Source organism: Mesocricetus auratus, unplaced genomic scaffold, assembly GCF_017639785.1.
Source record: "Mesocricetus auratus isolate SY011 unplaced genomic scaffold, BCM_Maur_2.0 Super-Scaffold_100006, whole genome shotgun sequence".
Classification (NCBI taxonomy): domain Eukaryota; kingdom Metazoa; phylum Chordata; class Mammalia; order Rodentia; family Cricetidae; genus Mesocricetus; species Mesocricetus auratus.
In genome coordinates this window covers 10,837,141-10,863,599 of record NW_024429190.1, presented here as the reverse complement: position 1 = coordinate 10,863,599, position 26,459 = coordinate 10,837,141, and the positions used below count along the sequence as shown (strand labels likewise).

Here is a 26,459-nt window from a genome sequence, read left to right as displayed (position 1 = left end):
CAAGGCAGGGGGAGCCTTGTCCTCATTGAAATTACATTCCTGGAAGAGTGCCAAAAATGAACTCTTAGGCCTCTTTTCGGAACAAGGAAGCCACTCCAGTGGAGAAGGGAGAGTCTCGGCCTCACTCTATGAGCTCCACGTAGTTGTCAGGAAACATGCCAAAGTGGCCATCAGGCCCATAGCCACGCCACCAGCCTTCATCAATCACCTCGATGCCCGTGATTAGGTTCTCAGGGTCAAAGGAGATCTCTGTGTCGTCAGGTGCCTGGGCGCACAGCCCTTGCCCACTGAGGCCCTGGCCCTGCGTGTAGTTGTCAATGTGTACAGAGCCAGCCCCTTGCTGCTGCACCAGTGGAGGGTCCTCGAAGAGGGTGTCCTGCTCTAGGGGTTCTTCATATGTGGGTTCCTCTTCTGTCTGGGCTGAAGACACAGTGCTAGGCGCTGGCTCCTCCTCACATGCAGCTGCTCCTGGTCTTGAGACAGCGGGAGTTGGCTCTCTGCCAGAGGAGACTTCTGGTTGAGTCAGCTGCTTCTGCAGGAAGGGGCTCCTCAGCTTGCCTGGCTGAGAGCTGGAAACAGAGGTACTCCTGCTTGAAAATCTCTCGTGAGCTGCCATGTCGGTGCTGGGAATTGAACCTGCTAGTGCTCTTAACCAATGAGCCAACTCCCCAACCCTTATTCCTTTTTTTAAAAAAACTCTTTTCTTTTTTGAGACAGAGTTTCTCTGTGTAACACTCCTGACTGTCTTTGAGCTCACTCTGTAGACCAGGCTGGCCTCGAACTCACAGAGATCCGCCTGCCTCTGCCTCTTGAGTGCTGGGATTAAAGGTGTGTGCCACCATTGCCTGGCTTTAAAAAGCCGTTTTTTTGGCACGACCCTCTAGACCAATGAGGTAACAGTGGGTATTACTGGTTGCTCATCATACTAGTTAGGAAGCATGGAACCCTTCATAACTGTGTCACATACTAGCTGTAGATTTTTTTTTTCTGTTTCAAAAAGCTGTATTTTTACTTGGTCCAAGACCTGGGAGGGGCTCCAGACTGTTACAAAGCTGCCTAGTGGCTTGAGAGATTGGGGTGAAGGTCCTGAGGTTGGCTGGTGCAGAGCAGAGGGAGCCCCTTGGAAGGCGAGGCCTCCTAATCATGCTTGAGAGTGAGCGGCTCAAAGAGATACTTGCCCAGAGCCAGCTGGGCCGTGCCAGTCTGCGCTGGCTGGGGGCTGGCCAGCCTACGGATGTTGGTCAGCCCATCTTCTTGAGGAGCTTCACCTCCTCATCCAGGAAGTCACAGAGATGAGGATCTATGCGACCAGAACCCAGGGGTGAAGATCCAAGAGGCCTGGTACAGGTTCTTCTCCAGGGCCAAGGCAGCTTCCATGGCTTCCAGGGTTTTACTCCACTCATCTTGAGATGGTTTCTGCACATCCTGGAAGACTGCGCAGCCCCCGAGGTCGTTCTGAAACTTGAGGAGCCGCTCGGCACCCTCGTGCTTCTCCTCGGCCAATCCTCAGAGGAAGTGGCCTACACCCTCCAGAGCCATGTCACCCCGATCAAAATAGCCCAGAGAGAGGTAGGTGTAGGAAGCACGCAGGTGCAGGTTGACCAGGCTGTTCATGGCAGCTTCCACTTCGGTGGGGTAATTCTGACGGATCTGGGAAGCCATAGCTGATCCGCTGTGTGGAGCTAACCGCAAAGAGACGGTGCTGACCGGTCTTAGGAGCCCAGGGCGGCGAGGAGATGGTCCCAAAGGCTGAGAGAGGCTGAGAAGCTGAGAAGCGGCTGGAAGCTAAGGGGGTCCCCGGTCTGTTCCGTCCAAACACTGTTGAAGCAAGACACAGATCCACCGGACCTCCGAAGCTGCACTAGCTGTAGATATTTTTTAAATAATTTTAATTACAGCCAGGCACTATGGTGCATACCTGTAATCCCACCACTTGAGAGGGGAAGGCATGGAGGACCAGGAATTCAAGGTCAGCCTGGACTACATGATACTCTGTCGTCTCCTCCTCCCCCTTCCCCCCTTTCTCCCCCCCCACATTTATTTGTTATATTTTGAGACAGGGTCTCAAATGTAGCTGTGGTAGGCCTATAACTTGCTATGTAGCTCAAGCTGGCCTGGAACTCACAGAGATCAGTGTGACTGCCTCCTAGGTGCTGGGATCAAAGGTGTGTGTGTCATCATGCCCACCTATTGTGGGAGATTCTTAAGAGTATATATATTTTCACCCAAATAGTAAGTGAGGATTTGGGATATTTGTAGACCTTGATGGTCATTTCCTATCAATCATTACTATGACAGTTGTCATATAGTAATCATTGCATTATTTCTTCTATACTTTCTAGTTTGCATTCACTAACCAGGAATGTTTATCTTCTCATTTGGTCATCACTGTGAAGTGGTGTGCTCTTATTTTAGTCAATAAGGTGCATCTATTACTGCTTATAGCAGGTCAGGGTTAGGCTGTGGGACCCCCTTCAAGGTGGCTCTGTCCTTTTGATAAATCTGTATTAATGTTTCTGCCCTACATGACGTGTTCCGAACACATCTTGTGCTTTCACAGAACCAACACAACATGGGTCATTTCCCCACAGAGCTTCTTTCTGGTGGAGAGCTGAGTGCTGGCTGTACTCCTCATTATCAGTGTGTAGCAAGGCTCCTGCTGGACAGTGATGAAGTGTATGCGTGTGTACATGCACAGTCGTTGCACAATGACATCATTATCTACCCTCTAGAGTCAAAGCCACGAGCTTACACTATCCAGTCCCTTGTAACACGACCTCTGGGCTTCATTTCAGTTTTCTCCAGCTTCCACATTTACACAGCCCTTCTCCAGCAGCTGGAATACACTAGTTTTGATACAGTCATTATATGCTCCAGATCTACACAAGCAACCAACTGCACGTATGGTCATGGGGGTTCAACTGCCTTTATTATTCACCTACCCCATTTGAGCTTGACCAGGCAGGGTACCCTTTCTTTCTTGGGCCTACTTAGTGGCTTTTAGACCAAACTGGTTAAGGAAGAAGAGAGAGAAAATAAAAAGAGAGAGGGAGGGATCTTTTTCTGTCTAATTTAACAAAAACCAGCACCGCTGAACTTTAGTGATTGGGAAGTAAATTTCAGATAAGGAAGGGGGAGAAAAGTGAACATTTGGAGAGGAGGTAGGCCTGGCAGTTTGCCTTGGCTTGAGTCTCTGTGGAGTCATTAACATCCTTGCTCATAACAGATCACAACTCAGTCAGAGGCCAAGCAGGGGCTACTACCCGCTCCCCATCTTTAAACCGAGTGCTGTCTTGTACTCCTGACTCCTGAGCCCACTCTCCCTGTGGGACTTGACAGGTGGGTTGTTCTAATTTGTCTTTTCTGTAATTATACACTGTAGAGCTGGTACCTTGAACCTCTGACTCCGACAAAAGCTGATACAGGTTTGTATGGTGAGCTTGTTGGACGTTTTACTGGTGCCAGTGAGAGGAGGTGGGTTTCCATGATCCTTGTAGCAGCCAAGGTTTCCAGGCACTAGAGACAAACAAAACAAAAGAATTTCACAACATCTGGCTGGGAACCGCTAGGAAGGAAATTCTGTCTGTGCCAGGTGTGCTTGCCCCACAGTGTTTACAGCCCTGAGGTACAACCCAAGCAAATGACAACGAGCTCTAAACGGACCCTCTGGTGCTGTTCTCTGCCAAATGCTACACCAGCTGCAAGAGAGTATGACATGCAGGTCCCGTTCAGCAAGCTGAAGACGTTCACTTTACTCTATCCGTGTCGTCAGAATTTGGCGCTGAAGAGACTAGGAGGGTATCTTAAGATAGCGCAGGTGGCTTTGCTTCTGGGACATGGCAGCCACGTCCCAGTAAAGCACCAAAGTGACAGACATAGAAGGAAAGGGCAGAGGAGGCTGCCGTACGCTTAGGCTGTTAGGACACATGGAGGTGTTCCTTTGACTACATACATGCAATTCTACAAGAAGGGAAATATTGTAGACATCAAGGGAATGGGCACTGTTCAAAGAAACAATGACCGAAAGTGTTTCTACAGTAAAACTGGAAGTGTCCATCACTCATCAGGCCATGGGTATCGTAGTGAACAAACAAGTGTAGGGTAAGTCTTGCCGAGAGAAGTAATGTGCACATTGAACATGTTAAGCACCAAGAGCTGAGCCAGCTTCCTGAAACTGGTGAAGGAAAATGATCAGAAAAAAAAGGAAGCCTGGAGAAGGGCATCTGTGTCCAACTGAAGCATCAGCCTGCTCCCCAGAGGAGCAGGCTTTGTGGGAACCAAGGGGAAAGAGCCTGGGCTGCTGGGGATGCTCCCCATGGATTCACAGGTTAATGTACAAAAGACGTAAAACACCTAGACTCCGTAAAAACATAACAAAACAGAGACTTTGTCTAGAAAGATGTCTCATGGGTAAAACCACTTTTTTGATGACCTCAGTTTGATCTCTGGAACCCACATGGCAGAGAAAACCAACTCCCAAAAGTTGTTTTTTGGCCTTCACATGTGAGCTGTGGCATGTGCCTCCTCCCCCTGCTCCCCCCAATCAGATCTAAACTGCTCCAAAATTACTGGAGGAGCATGGGTGGTAAGCACAGGTACACCACCCCCAGTGTTTGAGGTTAAAGTGGGGATGGTAAATTTGAGGGCAATCTGGGCTACACACTGCATTTAGACTTTGCTTTAAAGGTAAACAAACAAATAATCAAAAAACAAAGGGGCTGGAGAGATGGCTCTATGATTAAGAGTACTCAGGTTGGATTCCCAGCACTCACAATGGTAGCTCAAGACAATCTGTAAGTCCAGTTCCAGGAATCCAGACTCCCTCTTCTGGCCTCTGCAGGTATCAGGCAAGCACATGGTGTACATACATACATGCAAGCCAAACACGCACATGGTGTACATACATACATGCAGGCACACAGAGACACATAAAATAAAAAAAAATACATCTTTCAAACCAAACAACCCCAAACTCCCCAAAGGAACCTAAGTTAACATAGTACAGAGAGATGTATATCCATGTTTACTGTGGAATCAATCTCTATGTCCACCAAGAAATGAATGAATTAAAAACAATGTGATACAGAGACAATGGAATTTTACTCAGTTATAAAGGAAAAAAATTGTAACTAGGCATGGTGGTACATACCTTTAATTCCAGTATTCAGAAGACAGAGGCAGATAGATCTCTGTGAATTCAAGGCCAGCCTGGTTTAAATAGTGAGTTCAAGGACAGCCAGGGCTCCACAGTGAAAAGTTAAACCCGCACTCAACACAAACAAAAGCATTCGGTTTTCACATATGAATTCACACTAGTTGTGACAGCATGCACAAGCCCTGTGCAAACTCAAGTCAGACCAAATAGCAGCATGGAGAAGGGAGATAGGCGTGAGGTCCCACTCCTACCTGAGGAGTTATTGGCAACTGACAGCTACTGGGGGAGGGAGGCCAGTTTTCTATAACAGTGCTGCCCCTGGAGTTTGAACACACTCCAGTGGAAGACCACACATCCATGAATATATGGGCAGCATGATTTGGACTTGATGGGAAGAAAAACAAAAGACAGAAACCAAAACTGGGTAGGGAGGAAGGGGGTGAATATAGGAGTTGCTGGAGGAAGAGTAAATATGGTTTAAACATGTATGAAATTCCCAAAGAAATAATAATAATAATAATATTGTAGCATGTGGGTGTGTGTAGGCCAGGGGATCACCTTGGGTGTTGTTCTCAGGGGCCTCTCAGCAGTCTGGAACTCACCAAGCAGGCCAGGCTGGAGCCGGTGAGTGGCAGGGGTCACCTGTCTGCCTTGCCAGCACTGGGGACACATGCATGGCTCACTGTGAATAGCTTTTTAGAAAATATTTGTTTTTATTTTTAAGTGTATGTATGTGTGGGTTTACGTGCATCACATATACCGCAGAGGCCAGGGGGTTTTCCAATAAGTGATTGTGAGCCCCCAGATATGGGTGCTGGGAATCACATCTGGGTCCTCTGCAAGGGTAGCAAGTGATCTTAACTGCCATCTCTCCAGCCCCCATGCCTGGCCTTTACATTTTTTTTTAACTTGGGTTCTGGGAGATCAAACTCAGGTTCTATGACTAAGCAATCTCCACAGCTGCTTATATACACGCGGATGATGTCAAGTGGCACCACTGGCGAGAAGGAAGCAGATCTGTGGGATTTAGACACAGGAGGCAATGGCTGCATGACGGGGGTGAGCATGGCCAAAGTACACGATGAGCTTGAGTCAGTATACGAAAGCACTTGAATTGCAATGTCTTTATGAAGCAAACAGCACTGTACAAAAATAAAACAGGACAAACAAAATGTTTCGGTCACAAGAGGGCAAAACAAATCCTCAGAAACCCCCACATTCTTTAAGACAGTGAAAGGGCCTCCCCAAGTCTTCTGGTGAACAGTGTGCTTTCCCATTGCTTCAGGACAAACGACCACAGACCTGCCGTCTCAACTGTACTTATTACCTTTCATTCTCTGAGGGCCAGAAGAACCAAGAGATTTTAAGAGCCCAAATGAAGGTGTCAGCAAAGTTGAGCCACACTCGAAGAATTCTAAGAAGCATCCCACACTCTTCAGTTATGGCCACGTGGCTGCTGGCTCCTCACCACCTCTCCCCTCCCCGCTTCCTCCGTCCCGTCGCAGGCCCTCTGACTCACATCTTCCTGTAAATGAGCTGGACCCACATGGGTAATCCAGGATAATCTCTTCTCCCCAAGTCTTCAGCCACACTCGCAAAGTCTCATGCCATGTAAGGTCACATTCTCATAGGGTTAGGATTATAAACTCCTATCTTTGGGGGTCATTATTCAGCCTACCACAGGAACACATTAGTGTTTTACAGCCACAAGCTAGATTGTTTGGCCTAGTGAGGCAAGAGGAACATAAATATGGGTACCAACCATGGTAGCTGGCTTCCCCACAGCCTTGGGGATCTGCTATGGACTGAATACGTACACCACTGTGGTGTAATAAGAAATACACTTGGTTTCTACCCACTTCCTGCCACTTCTCTAACCCTCAAGACACTGGTGACTCTTTCTAATGAGGCACCTCATGGTGGGCTCCTGGTTACCCTCATGGTGGGGGCCGAACCCCAGACAGACCAAGCCACAATTAGTAACTTGGAACTTTCAGTGTCCCTCCCCATCCTCCAGGAAACAGAAAGGGTAGAAATGGAGTCAACACTTGATTGTGCCTACCTAGTGAGGCCTCTGAAAAACCACTGGAGATGGCGTCCAGGGTGTTTCTGGGTTACTAACGTAGCCATGCTGAGAAATGGCACACTCCACAGGGACAGGGGCTCAGAACCTTTTGGACCTTAACCAAGGCACATCCTCAACTTATCTCATCCTTTCAGACACACCAGAGAACGTGTTCCTCAAGTTCTGAGAGCTATTACAGCAGATTACCAAACCTGTGGGGGAAGTCTTAGAACCCTTTGCTTTGTAGACAAGCCTAGAGACTCACAACTTGACTAGCATCTGAAGCAGGGTGTGGCCCAGCAGGGCACTGACGCTGGGTGTTCAGAGGCATGACAGAATTGTAAGCCATCCTGCTGGCATGGGGACAAGCTGCTGGGAAAACTCATCCATCTGGTGTCAGAGTCAAGTCTGTGGGTATATAGGGGAAAGATTGGTTTCCTTCGCCGGGCGGTGCTGGCGCACACCTTTAATCCCAGCACTCGGGAGGCAGAGGCAGGCGGATCTCTGTGAGTTCGAGGCCAGGCTGGACCAACAGCTTCCAAAACAATACAGAGAAACCCTGTCTCGTAAAACCAAAAAAAAAAAAAAAAAAAAAAAAAAGATTCCTTTTATCCCTCAATTCTAATGCTGGTCTGAATAAACAGTGTGAATGGACTTGGAGTGAGGCCTCCGGGAGGTAATTAGATGAAGTCAGGAAGAGTGAGCTCCCACAATGGGATAAGAAGAAGAGACAAGAGCCCATTCTTTCTCTGCCATGTGAGTACTCATCAAAAACACAGCCATCAACAAGCCAGGAAGAGGGGTTGCACAACATGGCACACTGAAGACACCAGACTCCCAGCCTACTATGTTCATAAAGTCACTTGGGCCCGAGCAATTATGTTTTAAAACATTATAGTACTGCAGGGCATTTTAGCAGTTTAATCCAGGCATTCAGAAGACAGAAGCATCTCTGAGTTCAAGGCTACCCTGGCCTACATATTGAATTCCAGACCAGCTAGGGATAACATAGTGAGACCCTGTCTCTCCCAACACCCATGTGCACCAAATAAAAAAGTATATACTATCTAAAATAGATCCCTGTCCCTAAAGTTCATGCCCTGTGTAAGCCGCCCTCGCCTTTACACTTTTTGAGACAAGGTTTCAATATGTAGCCTTGGCAGGATCACAAGACGACAAATAGGCTGCAGCAAAGGCCTGTGGCAAAGCAAAGCCCTGAGGTTGTGCTGGGCTCCAGCCAGCCACACACAGAAGACGGCGTCTTATCAGGGCTGTGTCATAAGACGGCATCTTATCAGGGCCGTGTGAGCCGGACAGTGGCTCTTTCCCCTTCCTGTGCTCAGATGAGACGCTCCAGCCCTGGCAATTGTTTGGCTGCAGCTTTGTAAGACTTCAAAGCACAAGACTGAGTGAGACTGGATTTCTAACTCACAGAATGTGTGACAATTAATGTGCACGAGAAGCCACTAAATTTGGGGGTAATCTGTTCCAAAGTAATAGATCATTAATAGACGATACATACCAAGTAAGTTCTTTGCGGTTAATTCCTAACAAGCTAGGGACACAAAAGTCTCTTAGGAACTTAATTTTCAATCCATGTCATTAGCTCAGGATTATTAGTTGAAGCCCCTTTCTAAATACCCTACAGTTTGCTTCTAGATCCAGTTCTAAAACCCCAAACCAGGCCAGTGAGTCTGGGACTCTATTTTCCTGTTCTAAGACTGGAAACCGCACAGCCCAGGTTACTGCACATCAGTCTTTTTTGAGCACATAAAACATATGCATAGGGGCTGGAGAGAGAGCTCAGTGGTTAAGAGCACCGGCTTTTCCAAATGACCTGAGTTCAATTCCCAGAACCCACATGGTAGCTCTCAACTGTCTATAACTACAGTTCCAGAGGATCCTATATGCTCGTACAGATACACATAAAAACATATGCATGTGTATGATGTACACACATAGGAAACTTCTTAGACAGATGGTTTATTTTAAACTTCTTAGACTGGCCTATTTTAAGTCTGCAAACGTACCTTGGCTACAACAGTCCTCACGCTTTCCCTTTAAGTCACAGTCGCCCTTCCGTTCTCTTGCTCACACATGGCTCAAATGTAACCATTGTGGCTCCTGTACAAACTGTAAAATGAATCTTTCAGGTCAGGTGGTGGTGGCGCACGCCTTTAATCCCAGCACTCGGGGGCAGAGGCAGGAGGATCTCTGTGAGTTCGAGGCCAGCCTGATCTACAGAGTGAGTTCCAGGACTACACAGAGAAACCCTGTCTCGAAAAACAGAAAAACAAAAAAAGCAAACAAACAAAACAAATCTTTCAGAAATAAACCAAATCTCTACAGTAGCAGGGGTAAACAGGAGCTGGGTCAGGAGCACTCCGATCTCCAGTGGAGGCCAGGCCTGAGAATGTCTGAGGTTTAGGGCTTAAACAACTGCAGAGCCCAGCAGCTGTAGCTGCAGGGTGTATGATCCAAGCTGAGCTTGTTAAAGAAGACTTCCATATGGAGACCTGAGCATGCACTTAGTGAGTCTTACTAAGAACTACTTGGCCATGATCATCTTCATCATTTACTCTGATTTTTGTCTTGTTTATTCCATTATGCTCAAGTAAGCATGTTATTATGTATTAGTCTACACACAGCCCAAGGCACAGTCATAAATGCAAGGCTATAGGCGCCATGAACACAGCTGGAACCTATAAAGCTTTATTCACAAAAGTTTGGTGAGCAAACCCCGGCAGCTGTGTTTGAATGTTGCAGCGAGGTCTTGACATGCACCGAAAAGGGCATCACCAGGAGCCAGGCTGCCTCTGGCACTGTTCTAACCCACCTGAACCTTGGTTGTTTAAGGTAATGTCCCTGCCCCACCCAAGCCTGTCTTACGACTCTACACCCACCACGACACTCTGCTGCCACTCTACAGTTCTTCTCTTTCTTCGACCACAGCCTCTTAAACCCTTTCTTCTCATAACCCTTTCCATACCCCCAAGAAAAGCTTTCATATGACCCAGGGCATAAAGGTTTACAAAATGGGGACCCAGGGAGATGGCCCAGTCAGTAAAGTGTTTGCCGAGTAACTACAAGGACCTGAGTTTGATCCCTAGACCGCACATAAAATATCCATGCACACGGAAGGCTGGGGAGGTATGGACAGGATTCCTTAGGCTCCTCAGTCTAATTATCACACTGCAGGGTCAGCGAGATAGCTTGTCTCAGAAACCAAACTTGACACCTGAAGTCGTCTTCTGGCTTCGTATGTTTGCACAGACACCTGCTCGGGTCAAAGGTGTTTGCACACAGGTGCACCTGCACACACATGCAAGATAGGCAAAGACAAAAGGCTTACTAGCAATTAACCAAAGATTTACTTCAAAACTATTTGTTGGTGTACATACACTTTTACCATCAATTAAAGACCAAAGAAAATTTACCTATAAATGAAACGGATGCACTTATTTATTTTTCCATAACAATTAAATTTTGACTGAATACTTGATGCTGCAGGACATGGGATTTTCAGTTTGTTAGAATTGATTACACCTTGGTTTTATAATCGATGCTGAGAACACTGCTTCATGTAATAATACAAAGTGGCAAAAGTGTGGTGAGGGCTATTTTAAGAATTACTGGAGCCGGGCGTTGGTGGCACAGGCCTTTAATCCCAGCACTCGGAAAGCAGAGGCAGGTGGATCTCTGTGAGTTTGAGGTCAGCCTGGTCTACAGAGCGAGTTCCAGGACAGCTCGGATTGTTACACAGAGAAACCCTGTCTCGAAAAAATGAAAGACAAGGAAAGGAAAGCAAAGCAAAGAAAAACAATGCTGGAAATTCTGTTCTAATTCCAAACCAAAATTCATTGAAAGGCAGGGGAAGGGGGAAAAATTCATTGAACTCTGTGTGTGTGTGTGTGTGTGTGTGTGTGTGTGTGTGTGTGTGTGTGTGTGTGTGTGTGTGTGTGAAGCCAGAAGGCAGGCTTTGACATTCCTGGCCTGGGACTTGTCAATTAGGCAGTCTGGCTAGCCAGTGAATCCCAGGGATCTGCCTCTGCTGGGATCACAATCACATGCCACCACGATTGCCATTTACATGGGTTCTGGGTATCAGACTCAGGGTCCTGTGTTTGCATGATAAATACTTTATGGACTGAGCTATCTCTCTAGCATCATAATTGATTGTTTTAAAATGAAACTCACATCAGCAACTCAAGCAGCAATTTTAAAAAATGATTTATTTATTTTTATTTGATGCACGTCAATTGGTATTTTGCCTACATGTATATATGAGTGTGTTGGATCCCCTGGAACTGGAGTTACAGGCAGTGTGAGCTGCAATGTGGGTGCTGGGATTGAACCCAGGTCCTCTAGAAGGGGACCACTGCAGGACTGGGAAACTGGGGAGCACTGGGGCACTGGGAAGCTGGGGAGCACTGCAGGACAGGGAAACGGGGGAGCACTGCAGGACAGGGAGATGGGGGAGCACTGCAGGACAGGGAAGCTGGGGAGCACTGTAGGACTGGGAAGCTGGGGAGCACTGCAGGACTGGGAAACCGGGGAGCACTGGGAAACTGGGGAGCACTGCAGGACTGGGAAACTGGGGAGCACTGCAGGACTGGGAAACTGGGGAGCACTGCAGGACTGGGAAGCTGGGGAGCACTGCAGGACTGGGAAGCTGGGGAGCACTGCAGGACTGGGAAACCGGGGAGCACAGCAGGACTGGGAAGCTGGGGAGCACTGCAGGACTGGGAAGGCTGCGGAGCACTGCAGGACTGGGAAGGCTGCGGAGCACTGCAGGACTGGGAAGGCTGCGGAGCACTGCAGGACTGGGAAGCTGGGGAGCACTGCAGGACTGGGAAGGCTGCGGAGCACTGCAGGACTGGGAAGGCTGCGGAGCACTGCAGGACTGGGAAGGCTGCGGAGCACTGCAGGACTGGGAAGGCTGCGGAGCACTGCAGGACTGGGAAGCTGGGGAGCACTGCAGGACTGGGAAGCTGGGGAGCACTGCAGGACTGGGAAGGCTGCGGAGCACTGCTGCAGAACTTTGCATGGATAGTAACAGCACTGCAGGTCCTAACACACACTTGTCTCCAATCGGCTGGGTTGTTTTAGGCAGCATTAGTTGTAGCAGTCTGAGGTGTGTGTAAAGTGTACATGTGTGTTCAGAAGGAGGCTGCAGACTCATGACAGGTTTCACTCTGAATTCGTTGTAGCCACTGCACATTCAGACACCTTTTACTGTGCCAAATCTTTCACAGCCCCGACATTCAGTTATATGACCCCATTTGGAGTTGTGATCCACAATTTAAAAAGCTATGACTTTGAGGTGGTGAGGCGGTTAGCAGGTAAAGTGCTTGCTTCCAGGCCTGACTACGTGAGTTCAATCTCCAAAACCCACATGATGGCAGAAGAGAACTGACTCTCACTGACTGTCCTCTGAACTCCACACGTGTGCTATAGGATGAATACATACCCACACATGCAGGAACACATCTAGCAAATACAATTTTTACAAAAGCTGTGACTTAGACCACTGCATCAGGCTCCCGGTCCATCTGTTTCTAGGCTCCCCCTACTTGAGGGTAGCACGTGGCCACCACAATATCTGTAGCTGCCAGGCAGAAGAACAATAAGTGCACAGGCCTGAGAAAGAAACAGTAAGAGGTAAATGACAGTGACAGGGCTGGAGAGATGGCTCAGAGGTTAAGAGCACCGGTTGCTCTTCCAGAGGACGTGGGTTCTATTCCCAGCACCCACATGGCAGCTCACAACTGTCTGTAACTCCAGTTCCATGGGATCTGGTATCTTCACACAGACATACATGCATGCAAAACACCAATGCACATAACATACAAATAAATAAATTTTAAGAATGACCAGTGATGGGGGAGGGGCAGGGCAAGAGCTGTATGGATTCTACATCCACAAAGCTCCAGGCTATCCCAGGACAAAGCCTGGAGGGTCCTAGGTGGCCCAGTACCACATGCATTTTCCTGCTCTCTCCTCCCCTTCCCTCTCCAACAGCACAACCTCACCTCTGCTCCTCAGCGAAACTAAACTGTCTGTAGTGTCCAACTTCACCTTGCTCCCTGGCCTTTGGACTTTCACGCTCATATTCCCTCTGCTTACAAAACTCTACCACACCTAAGATTTCAGTCTTTGCATCATTTTCCTGAGGGAATCACTTGGATTCGCCTGTTCTCCCCACCTTCCCCAATCAAAGTGAGCTGTATGACCAGGCTACGGAGTGCCACCGCAGTGTGGTGAGTCAGATTCCAAATTCAGTTGCTTTGTCTCTCTCCCTGAACAACCACGGACAACTTAAGGGCAGTTCAACATCTTCCTCATGTTGCCATATTCCCTACAGCTCTGTGACTCTGAAGGAGAAGAAGCCGAAACTGTGGTGTGAGCACCAGAGGCTCCTTCTCAGTCTGTGGTGAATGAACACACACAGCGCCTGCTCAAGGCTGGCCGCGGCTGCCTTGTTCTCTAGAAACAGCACACTAGTTTCACACAGGCTAATTTTACAACTTAGAAACACCAAATCACTGCATAAAAACCTTCAAAATGTACTAGGTATTAAGCAAATTCAAGATTTTTTTAACCTGCTTTAAATTTTTCTTGGTGACTTCAGGGTCACCAAATGTACTTCAGCGAAATGGCTGTACCAGGTGCCTTCTCCTGCTCTTGTGTCTGATTCCCTGATTGCTGTCTTTGCCCTGTTCCTGGGTGGCATGGAATGAGCCCTGGTTTCTCTCCTCACCCTGAGGGTCCCACTCTCAACACCTCTAGCCTAATTATTGCCTGAAAGCCTCATCTCCAAATATCACTTAGGGTTAAGACTGAGCATTGGAGGCTGAGTGTGGTGGTGGCACACACCTTTAATCCCAGTCCTTGGGAGGCAGAGGCAGGTGGATCTCTGAGTTCGAGGCCAGCCTGGTCTACAAAATAAGTAGGTCTACACAGTGAGACCTTGTCTCAATAAACAAACAAATAAATAAAATATAAGAAATAACAAAAATAAGAGAACATAGATAATTTGGGAGGACATGTCTAATCTAAAACAGATGCTGTGGAAGTGTCTGGAACCTTTGAATTGATCCTTAGAGAGATCTAAGGGAGAGTCTACTTACTGCTGTTGGTACCTGTACTCTGGGCTTCGTGGCCCAGGAGAAAACTATACAGCTTATTACAGTTGTGCTACAAAACCTGAATAAGCCCTATTCATGGTGTTGCACACCTGTTACAGTACCGGAGCTGGGAGCAGGAGAATCCTTCAGGCCAGCTTGGGCTGCAGAGTGAGCTCCTGGCTCACTCATCCTTGCGGTAGTCCAGAAATTGTTCCTGCTTTCTCCCTCCAGTCCCGGGCAGCAGTCTGACGGCTGTGGTCTGCCCACCCTGTGCCCAGCAGCCGTACTTGGACATTCAGGCCTCTCCACCGTGGCCTGCATAGCTTCCTTTCTGTTTCCCTTCTCAGTTCTGGGGACAGAATCCGGAGGCTTGTACATCATAGGCACATGCTCTAGAATGGGCCATCATCCTACCCGCTGAAGCCTTCCCACGCTCAGATCTTCAGTAGTAGAATGAGGAATAACATGGGCTTCAAAAGGTTCTTGTGAGAAGAGAGTAAAGTAAGTAAGTGCCATAAGGCTGGACAGGATGGTATATGCTGAATAAAAAGTTATCACCAGTATGTACAGTAAGATTTTCATCGTTCACCACACAAACAAGAATAACCTGCTGGGTGACAGAAAATTACAATAGCACTGATTTAAAAGACAACATCAAAAGTGGCCACATGTGTGCTCCGCCAGGTCATCTCATGTGAAGTGCCAGCCCTCTGGGGAAGGCAGGAGAGAGGACTAGGAACCCTGTGGGTGAAGGGCCTTTCGTAGGGACACATAAGTAGGTTATGGGGGCAGGATAAAGTCAGGGTGCAGAAGCCTGCTGACTGTACTATATAAATATGACTACTGCCACCATGGGAGAGAAACTGCTGTGGTCTCTTACAAAACAGCTTGGCCTGCGGTCCTTATGACGAAGGAAGCAAAGTGGCATGCTTATACCAAGCTAAGGTACTCAGTTGCCTGCATCCCCTCGTAGGAGGAGGGAGTTCACCAGACTGTCACTCAAGACTATATCCACACAGCCTCCCAGTTCCACAGGGTGGAGGAGGAGAGTTGACTTGGGGGCAGGGAGTTATCTGGTGATGCATGCTCCTGTAACTAAGCCCAGTCCCCAAATGCACTCAAGGTTCGGTTATTGTGCCCTCCATAGGATTGACAGATGCTTGCTCACATTGCCTAGGCAAATGCAACTCCACCAGAAAGATTCAAGACAGCTCCTCCTCCCACCTTAGTGCTGGGCGTCCAACTCAGGGTCCTGTCACAGAGGCAAACCGCACTCCAACCACAGTATACCCCAGTCCAAGTCAGGACTCTTTCTTTGACAGGCCCTGCTATGAAGCCCAGGCCGGCCTCCGACTCTTGCTCCTCCTGCCTCAGTTTCCTGATGTAATGATTATAGGCATGCTCCCCACCCCCTGACAAGATGGAATTGGTGCCTCAGGGTTCTGTGCACCCACAGGAAAGCCTCTGGGACAGCGTCAGCCAGTGGGTTGCCACAGCTCTTCAGCTTGAACGGAAAGTGTGGCTCCAAGTCTCACCAGAGAAGACAGAGAAGACACGTCAGATTTCCTGACTGTGTTCTGCCCTTAGGTCTTCCCAGAAGCAGGGAGGGAAAGTCCTTTGAAAAGGGATACTTGTTCTCAAGTTCTCTTACTTTCAAGGCCACTTGAAAGTCCTGTGGCTTGGTCATACATTTTTTTTTTTGTCTTATGAGGAGGCTTAATCACTTTTTAAAAAAATTGTAATATACAAATAGATTTCTTGTTTATCACAGTTGAGGCTTTGAAACTCATGACAATTAATTACAGTAGGATCTCCCCTCCCCCTTATCTGCAAGGGATAGATTCCAAAGTCCTCTAGTGGATGCCAGAAACCACAAACAGTACCCAACCACACACAAGCTGGTCTTCCTTCCTACAGGAGAGCACAGAGTCTTCCTTCCTTCCTACAGGAGAGCACAGAGTCTTCCTTCCTACAGGAGAGCACAGAGTCTTCCTTCCTACAGGAGAGCACAGAGTCTTCCTTCCTACAGGAGAGCACAGAGTCTTCCTTCCTACAGGAGAGCACAGAGTCTTCCTTCCTACAGGAGAGCACAGAGTCTTCCTTCCTACAGGAGAGCACAGAGTCTTCCTTCCTACAGGAGAGCACAGAGTCTTCCTTCCTACAGGAGAGCACAGAGTCTTCCTTCCTACAGGAGAGCACAGAGTCTTCCTTCCTACAGGAGAGCACAGAGTCTTCCTTCCTACAGGAGAGCACAGAGCCAGTGCCTTCCCCATTCAGACTGAGCCCTTGGCTCAGACCTGTGCAGTCCTAGACGTGACTGCACAACTAGCATTGACTCCTCTACCTCACAACTGTTCACAGAAGATTCATTCTTATCACAGGGTTAGAAACCTCAGCATATATTTCCCCCTTCCTTTATGAAGCCGAAGATTGTGAACTCAAGTTCCAAGAAAACAGCCACACCTGTGGTTCTGCAAGGCTGACTGGTTGATTAGAACTTTGTGACTGTGGAGAGGTGGAATGTGGTGGATCAAGAATCAAATTTTTTTTTTTTTGGTTTTACGAGACAGGGTTTCTCTGTATTGTTTTGGAGGCTGTCGGTCCACCCCAGCCTCGAACTCACAGAGATCCGCCTGCCTCTGCCTCCCGAGTGTTGGGATTAAAGGCGTGTGCCACCGCCGCCCGGCAAGAATCAAATTATTTTGAGCTACTTTTAATTCCCCTAGTGCCCACCCCTGTGTCTGACCTAACTTGTGACTATCATGTGAAACCTTTGGGGATGTATTCACTTAACCGACCCTCAGTTTCCACTAACACAAAGGCTAAAAATGTTATCAGACGGCCTGTGAAAGCCACAGTACAGATTCCCTGCCTGGCTGTAATACATCTACCTGGTATTTCTATTATATACTTGAAAGTTGCCCTGATTTATCATGTTCCTTGTTCTGTCACCATAAAAGCTGCATGAGACTTAGCACATTGGAACTTGGTGTTTGGGGCAATCTGAATGTGTATTCCCAGGCCATGAGCACTCGTATTTGATAACTATCATATTCCCTTTGTGTTCACATAGACAGAGTGAGATGAGCACTCGGGAGGTGCTGTTGCTCCTACAAGGCAGCCGAGACCATGACAGCCCCATGTCTCCTTCACTGTGGCTGAAGGCACAGAGATAAGTCATCGCCCTACATCTGTATGACTCCCTGGGAAGGGCGGGTTGTGGAAGGCTGCATCTTGGAGCAGAAGTGATCATGTTAGACCTACTTTGTCCCCTCAAGAGACAAGGACTTCTTTGGACCACTTTGCAGAATGGAGGCTATTGAAGCCTGAAGCTCATGTCAATAACTCCAAGAAGTCTCTGGGGCCACTTAACCCCTTTATTTGTTCTCCTCCTACAGAGGCAACCTTCCTTAGCTTTTCACTATCACCCGTCTCTTTAACCGGTGGACTGAGGATGGGTGGCCAAGCCTAGTTTGTTGGGGCAACTGGAGTCCAGGCTTTTGCCCTAAAGACTTTGATTAAGGGAATTTTTCCCCTATTTCATTAAAGGAAGCCCTTTAGGGCTTCTTCTTGGTATTGAATGAAAGAATAAAAAAATAAATGCCATTTGAACATAAGAGGTGCCGCCTCCGTTAGGACTAAGGGTGAGCAGCACAGACAGCATGGAAGGCTGGACAGGAAGTAGGGGGAACTGGATTTCACCATGCCACCCAGAACTATGAATTGCCTATTTATTCACTTATGGCATGTGTGTGTAGTGTGAACTCAGGCAGTCAGAGTAGGAAGCAGTCCCTTTACACACCAAGCCACCTGCCACCCCAAGTCTTCATTTGCACACTTTACATAACTGTGCTTAGAACACCATGTGTGCCACTGAGGAAAATGCCCATTTGGTTCACAAAGTCCCTAGTTGTCATTGCTTTTTTTTTTCTTTTTCATTCAGTTTTTTCTTTTGACATTACCAGAGATTAAAATTTGGCCTCTCCAGGTGGTAGTGGCGCACGCCTTTAATCCCAGCACATGGGGACAGAGGCAGGAGGATCCTGTGAGTTTGAGGCCAGCCTGGTCTACAGAGTGAGTTCCAGGACAACTAAGACTACACAGAGATACCCTGTCTCAAAAAACAAAAAAATAAAACAAGCAAGCAAACAAACAAAACAAAACTTGGCCTCAAGAATTCTAGGCAAATGCTGTAGCATGCTACTGAACTACAGTGACAGCCCTTAAAGTTGACTTTTTTTTTTCATGGGAAATTAAACAACATCAGCTACAAAAACCAAAAATTGAATCCATACTAGACCTGAAACCATAAAAGTGCATTATAAGAAACAAATGTGATGGTGACACACACCTTTAATCCAGTACTCTGTAGGCAGAAGCAGACACACCTCTACGAGCTCAAAGCAGACTTGAGTTCTTTATTCATTAGGACAGAATGAGTTCCAGATAGACCAGCCAGGCTACAATGAGACCCTGCCCAAAAACCAAAAACCAAACCAAACCAAACCCCATAAAACCCAACAGTGGGTCCTTCTGTGACCCTTGAGTCCAGTGCCACATCCACTGAGGGGCTAGTGCAGCAGAGGCGCCATGCCAGTCGCCATGGTGAGTTGGATAAGGGTAGACAGAAACAAAAGGCAGATCATAAATACACATCTTAGAACTCAGACGGCAGGAGCATGCCAGGGGTGGTCCATTCCCTGGGAGAACACACCAACACAATAGCGGGTGACACTTTCATGCCTTCTATTAGCTAGGTCCTAAACTTGAGGTTGGGTACATTTTATTAATGAAATCTTCACAATAGCCTAGGAGGCACAGACGAGTAGAGAAGGCTCAGAGAGGAGGTGCTCTGCCTAAAGCTATTGAAGGATGATGACGTGCACCCCGGCCGGTGACGCTGAGCCCCAAATGCTTTTCCCTCGCTGGTGTTGTGTCACCCAGAAGGAGATATGACCTCACCGGATTGGATCGAGGAAGAAGGTTTAGTATCTGCTCTAGCCTCTGGGTTTTTTTGGCAGTTACCCCTAACTTCCACCAGTGTCCTTTCACAGATACACAGAGATCCCAGTGGAGGGTGCCCACTATGCAAGCACAGCTTCCTGGGAATCCTCTAACTTAGGCTCACCACTGCCCAGGGATTCCAGAGCCATCCCAGGCCCTGTCATCAAACAGCTTCATGTTGCTGGAAAGACAAAACTTGTCACAGAAAGCAAAATCAAATGATATCACAGTAGGGTTCTGACAGCGCCAACGGGTGCAGTCCAAAGGGTGCACATGAACAAAAATGCTAAGTAGCCATAGGCCAAGTCAGGTGCTACAGATCCGTAGCGTATCTGTTGTCTCCACCACTGCCTTGACTACTGAGTTTTCTTCTGGCTGTAAAATGTAAATGATGCAATGAGCTCTGTCTTTAAGAGATGGACTTGGGGCTGGATGAACTTAGCCATTAAGAACACTGAATATTCTTCCAGAGGACCAGGGTTCAATTCCCAGCACCCACACCACATGGCAGTTCACAATCATCTGTAACTCCAGTTCCAGGTACTCCTTCACATAGGCATATGTGCAGGCAAAACACCAATACACATAAAACAAATAAAAAGAATTCAAAGAGGAGTCAGTATGAATCAATTGTTTGTAGAGAAACATTTATAACACAAAACAAGACAAGAGAGATGAATTCAGCACAAACTAGTGAAGCTTGAAGTGGGAAAGACCCCAAGACCTAGACAGGGCTGGCAGAGAGTTCTACGCAGAGAGTCCAAACCCAAAGCCAGTTCCCAGATGGTAACAGCTGGGCAGAGAATACCCACAGTGCCAGCCCAGCATTCCGTGCAGCTGTGCTGTGCAGCAAAGGTTTCCTGGATACTGTGGCAGCCTGCTCTGCTCCTGGGCTTGGGATTGCCCAGCCCAAAGAAAGAAAACAACTAGGAGTTGGCAGCATGAGCTGCTGACCACCTGTCATCACTGAGTCAATCTCTTCATTTCCTCAATGTCAAAAACGGAACCTTCATACTTCCCTATACTATATGAATTTCAACCTTAGCTCCCAAAGAACACACACACACACACACACACACACACACACACACACACACACACACCAACAATTACCTCAATAGTCCAAACCCGCCTTGGGGCCCCGGTTTTCAAGGGAACAAGGCTACTTACAAGGACCAGAAGGAAAAGGAACTAGCCTTGCCTTGGAGGCCTGTATTGAATCCAGTCTGACACAGAGGTGGCATACCCAGCTAGCCTCGATTTTCTTATTGCAGAAGGGAGGGAAGAGCAGACACACTCTCTGTAACTGCCACCAAAGTCAGCAAGGGACATGGATGTGTGTGGTACAAGCTGGGCACTCAGCTGTAGCTGAGCAACATGATGTCATTGCTGACATCAATGACACAGCAGTACCAGCAGCAGCATGCATCCTACAGTGGAGACAGCCTTGACTACCACTGCCAACATGCCCTTTGTGCAGCTAGAGACTCTCACAAGAGATCTCAAGTAAAGCCTTCCACTTCTATTTTGGGGCAAAGGTGAACAGCAGCTGAGGAAGACCGAAACAAACCAGAGTGGCTCACGGTTAAAAGGGGCGTGAGCTGGTGTGAAGAGTAACCCTGGTTGTCAACGACTGCGTCTGGAACTAACTAAAACCCAAGCAGCTGGACACACCCGTGAGGGACTTTTCTTGATTGGATTTAAGGTGGAAGTCTGGGCCACACCTTCTGGTGGCCGCTCACATAAAGGACATAGAAGAAGGAAGGTTGTGCTTTTTGCCTACTTGTCCTCACTCTCGCGGGCAAGTTCACCTACCCTGTGCCTAAAATATGCCCTTGCTGGTGTTAGAATCTACTTCTCTGGAGTCCCAACATCGCGGCTCTCTGGGGCTTCCCTAGGACTTCAGCACCAGACTTTGAATGCTGAGACATGCAGTCTCATAGACTGAACAACCACCAGATCCTTGGCCTCTCTGTTATGAGACGGCCATTGTTGGGCTACTCAGACCACAGCCTGTAAGCTATGCTATAAATCCCAAGTATATATGCATATTTCTATCAGTTCTGTCCCTTTAGAGAGCCCTACCTCAGCTGGGGAGGTCACTGGCTCAGACAGACCTGGGACCCATGTGGTAGAAGTGCCCTGCTTTCCAGGCTGCTTTATGTGAGTGACGGTGTCAACAGAGGACTTCTCAAAGGGCACAGACACTACAAGTCCCTTGGATAGGCTTAAGAAGTCATGAGAATGGCAACAGAGATGACTCCGCAGGAAAGGGGCTTGCTACCAAGTCTGTCAACCTAACATGGGTCCTCAGAATCCGTGTGGTGGAAGGAGAGAAACCTTCTCTGATTGCTACAAGTAGGAACACACACACACAGATTAAAACCACATGTCCCCGGAGGCAGCCATCACCATCCTCTCCATGAAGCTTACTAGCAGACCACACTTTCCATGCAGGCTTCGCCATCATCTCAGATCTCATCTTTGCTCCTCCTTGTTTTAGAATACTGACCCGCTGGGAGTCAGCAGAGTGAGACTACACTGGGCTTTTTGACCCTTCTGCCTCCTTTACCCTGCCCCCCACTCTACTTCCTCCTCCTCCTTTTTTTTCAGATAAGGTCTCTCTGTGTAGCTATGGTCAGCCTAGAACTAACTTGATATATATATATAGATCAAGATGGCTCTGAACTCACAGAGAGATCCAACTGACTGCCTCCCAAGAGCTGGGGTTACTGATGCCACCATCGTGTTTATTCCTACAGTCCAGTTTGACAGTTTCAGGGCTGGTTTCTTACTCAGCTCAATTTCTGCTCATTTACTTCACGTATGGGCACTTTGTCGGCATGTTGTGCGCCATGTGCATGGCTGGTGTCTACAGAGGCCAGAAGAGGGTGTCATCTTGTGGGATACAGATGGTTGTGCGCCACCACGTGGGTGCTGGGCATCAAAGCTGGGTCCTCTACAAGAGCATCCAGTGCTCTTAACCACTGGACCATCTCTCCACGCTAGAGCAGTGGTGCTCACCCTTCCTAATGCTGTGACCCTTCAATAAAGTTCCTCATGTTGTGGTGACCCCAGACCATAAAATTATTTCGTTGCTACTACATACCAGCACTTCTGTTAGTTATGAATTGTAATTTTTCTGATGGTCTTGGGTGACCTCTGTGAAATGGTTGTTCTACCTCCAAAGGCCTCTCAACCCACAGGTTGGGAAACTGTTGATCTAGAGCCTTAATACTTACAATCCTACTGATAACCAGTGATCCAACCTCCTCCAACATCTGGCACATACCTCTTTCATGTTTGTGACTTTTATCAACCTTACTTCTACAGAGTATTGTGTATCTGCTCACCTGTTCATGTGACAATCTTCTATCTTAAAATACAGGCTTCTGTAGACTGCAGACCACACCAGGGTACAAGGTCTTGTGTATAGTCAGAGCCTAAGAAATAGGGGCTGGGGCCTAACTCAGTTGTAGAGAACTCTCCTGGCTTGTGTCAGGGCCCTGGGTTCTACCTCCAGCACCACACACATAAAAAGGGAAGAAATAAATACCACTTGTCACAGCTAACAACTTTTAAAGTTCTTATAACTTTCTTACACTTATTTATCTGTGTGTACGCATGGGGGCCAGCAAGCCACAGCAAGCATGGAGACCAGGGGACAGATGGCAGGAGTTGGTTTTGTCCTGAATTGTGTGAATACTAAGGATCAAACTCAGGCCGTCGGGCTTCGATGTAAGCACTCTTATGCACTTAGCCATCTTTGCTGGCTCCTAAAGTTCTTATGATTTTAAACTTTAATAATTAATTTTAATAACGACTTCAATAATGAATAGTTTTCACAACTTTAAGTAATAATTAAGAGTTGTAATAAGCTTAATTAAAGCCTTAATGACAAACTTTAACAACAAATTCAGGCACTGACAGGCTAACGTGAAGTGCTGCAGGAGCCGGACGCTGCCTGGTAGTAGGCTGCTGGCCGGCTTGTGAGAGAGGCCCCGCGCTGACCTCACGCTACACATTCCAGCCCAGATACACTGATGGTATGCATACATACATGTTTCTAAACACTTAAGACCTCCCAAGGGTGAAACTTAAGAAAAAAATGTAGCTGGGAACGGTGGCACATAGCACCAGCATTTGGGAGTCAGAGACAGGTGGATCTCTGTGAGTACAAGGCCAGCCTGGTCGGTGTACGTAGGGAGCTCTAGGCCAGCAAGAGCTACAGAGTAAGAACTTGTCTTTAAAAAAACAAAGCAAAAACGTGCTTTTAAGAGCTGGTTCAGTGAGTCAGGGCAGCTGCAGCCCAGCGGCAGCTAGATTTGATCCCCGGGACACATCATGTAGATAGAGGGAAATGACCCTAGGAACTGTCCTCTGACCCACAGCCCCTCTCTGCAGGAGGTTCACATGGGTAACCTGATCCCACAGATCAGGACCAGCCCGGGAGACATAAATCACCATCTCATTGTGTTAGTTACTAAAGTTAACAGAACTTTATAATATCATTGATTCATCCTTTCAAATTTCTCTTATTCAAAGATGAATTTTTGTAGCTAGATTTATGGGTGAACGTTTTGAGTAGATTAAAAAAAATGGCTCTCAGAAATGAGAAGGTAAATTTTTTCATGCCTGGGGCCTCAGACCCAAATCAGCTGTGTGCAGAAAATTCTATTTGATTTTTCATTTTTTTTAAGAGCTGGAGAGGTGGCTTGGTGGTGAAGAGCACTGGCTGCTCTTCCAGAGGACCTAGGTTCAATTCCTATCACTCACAACTGTCTGTAACTCCAGTTCCAGGGTATCTGACATCCTCACACAGACGAATGCGCACATAAAATAAAAATAAATAAAATGTTTAAAAAGAAAAAAGTTGGAGAGGTATGCTGTGGTTAAGAGCACATACTGAGCTTCCAGGGGACCTGACAAAGTCCCTGGCGTGCATATCAGGTGGCTCACGCCACCCGAGGCTCCGGCTCAGAGGGTAGGGCATCTGCACATATGGGCACATATCCTCACACAGACAATGAAAATAAAATAGCACCTTTAAATGCTTGTTTTAAGCCAGGCGTTGGTGGTGCACGCCTTTAGTCCCAGCACTCTGGAGGCAGAGGCAGGCGGATCTCTGTGAGTTCAAGGCCAGCCTGGTCTACAGAGCAAATTCAAAAAAACCAAAAACAAACAAACAAACAAACAAACAAAGCTTGTTTTAGTGACATTTCATTTACTTTGGAATGGGAGCACAAGTGCGAGATGAGAGAGTGGCGTGTGGGAGTCAAGTTCTCTCCTCAGGGTCATTAGCTTCTGAGGCTCAAGCTCAGGTCGCCAGCCCACAGGTGCCTTTACCTGCTGAGCACCTCCTGAGCCTCTAGCTGCCTTTAAATGCCATTTTAAGACCATTTCCCCACCCAGAATTACATTACTTCCTTTTAAAATCCTTAATTTGGAGTGTGGCATATGCCTGTAATCCCAGAATTCAGCAGGCTAAACCACAAGGGTTGTAAGTTCTACAGAGCGAGTTTCAGGACAGACTCCAAAGACACAGAGAAATCCTCTCTCAAAAAACCAACCAAACAAACAAACAAACAAAAACAACAAGTATGCAGATGTTAGAGATGTACTAGTTGGATTTTGCCACAATTTTCTCTTCTTGTATCTAATTTCAATGACTGCATGAATCAGCTCCGACTGGCCGGAACTGTACTTTATAAACATGGGCTGAACATTATCTTTCCAAATGAAAGTGACCAGACTGAAACACCCTGTGTCCTTTCTGGGAGAATGGCGCAGCCCTTGAAGAAAAGGCCATCTTTGTGTAGAACAAATGGACCGAGGGAAATCTGCTTTCCTCTCTGCCTTCTTCAGTCACCACCAAGTGATGCGTTATCATCTAAAAGCCCGGCTAAGCAGACTGAGAAAAGGCCCATCCTTCTGGTCCTTACAGTTCCCATGTGAGACCTGCAGTAAAGCACCGTCAGGTTGCAAGCATGGCGACAGTGGGAGTGGTGGGCTGGCTCTGCCTCTCCTTCCCCCGGAACCATCAGTACTCAGACTGTCCTAGGCAAGAAGCAGAGGGAGCCTAGGTCCCAGAAAACTTCCACATCACAGTACAAACACAGCCTCCTGACCCGAGGACAAGAAAGCAGGGGAGGAGCAGACTTGTAGAAAGGGGAAAAGTCAGCTAGTGGTGGGCAGAAGCAGAAGCAGGTGGCTCTCTGTGAGTGTGAGGCCAGCCTAGTCTATATAGTGAGTTCCAGGTCAGTCAGGACTACATAGTGAGAGCCTGTTGCAAAACGAAACAGAACATATAACTCCCCAAGGTGTATTTTATTCTTAAGTTATGTGGGTATGGACACTTCTGAGTGCAGGTGCCACGCAGTCCCAGCATGGGTCCCCTGCAGCTGGAGTAGCTGGAGTAGTTGTCTGTTGTGAGCCACTTGATGGGGGTGTTGGGAACAAAACTCGGGTCCTCTCCAGGAGCAGCCAGTGCTGTCCAACAACTATTTTTCCTGGAACTCAATCACTCCCTGCTTCGGTGTTCAGAGTGCTAGGGTTATAGGCCTGTGCCACCATGACAGTATCACAGGACAAACAGACAGGCAAAACAACAACAGCTCCCAAAACCCCAGAACAAGATTCATTTAAAACTGTAGCTCTTCCTAAGGATCCGGGTATCCTCCGGCCTTTGTATCAGGAATGTAACAACTGAGTAAGGAAACGAATGGGTCAAAGAGTGAAGAAACAGGTCTACTAAAAGGCTGAAGAGGGCCTGGAGAGATAGCTTAGTGGTTTACCCACAATCCTAAGAACCAGAGCTTCGTCTCCAGCACACATGTAAAAAGCCAGTCATGCTGACATAGGTCTATAACCCCTGAGCTAGAAAGGGGAGGACAAGAAAGTCTCTAGGGCTCTGCCCAGTCAGCCTTGCCTAGCACGTCAGTCCCAGTTAGAGATCCAGGCTCAGCACACGGTGGATGGACGGCTCCTGAGGAACAACACTCAAGGTTGACTATTGGCCTCCACACATAAAGCATGTATATGCACATGCACATACACATGCTCACATGCATATTAATACATATATAAACACAAAAGATTGAAGAGACCA

General features: G+C 47.6%; 1 protein-coding gene and 1 pseudogene across 3 annotated transcripts in view; both read right to left on the bottom strand.

The window, feature by feature from the left end:
* Kremen1 (kringle containing transmembrane protein 1) overlaps window positions 1-26,459 on the bottom strand; it is a 73,068-nt gene that overhangs the window by 21,435 nt on the left and 25,174 nt on the right. For all 3 annotated transcript variants that reach the window (XM_040746764.1, XM_040746763.1, XM_040746765.1), the window contains exon 4: window positions 3,392-3,516. In XM_040746764.1, coding sequence (XP_040602698.1) covers window positions 3,392-3,516 — 125 coding nt within the window. The remainder of the gene's footprint in view (window positions 1-3,391; window positions 3,517-26,459) is intronic.
* LOC101822453 lies at window positions 802-1,937 on the bottom strand (annotated as a pseudogene).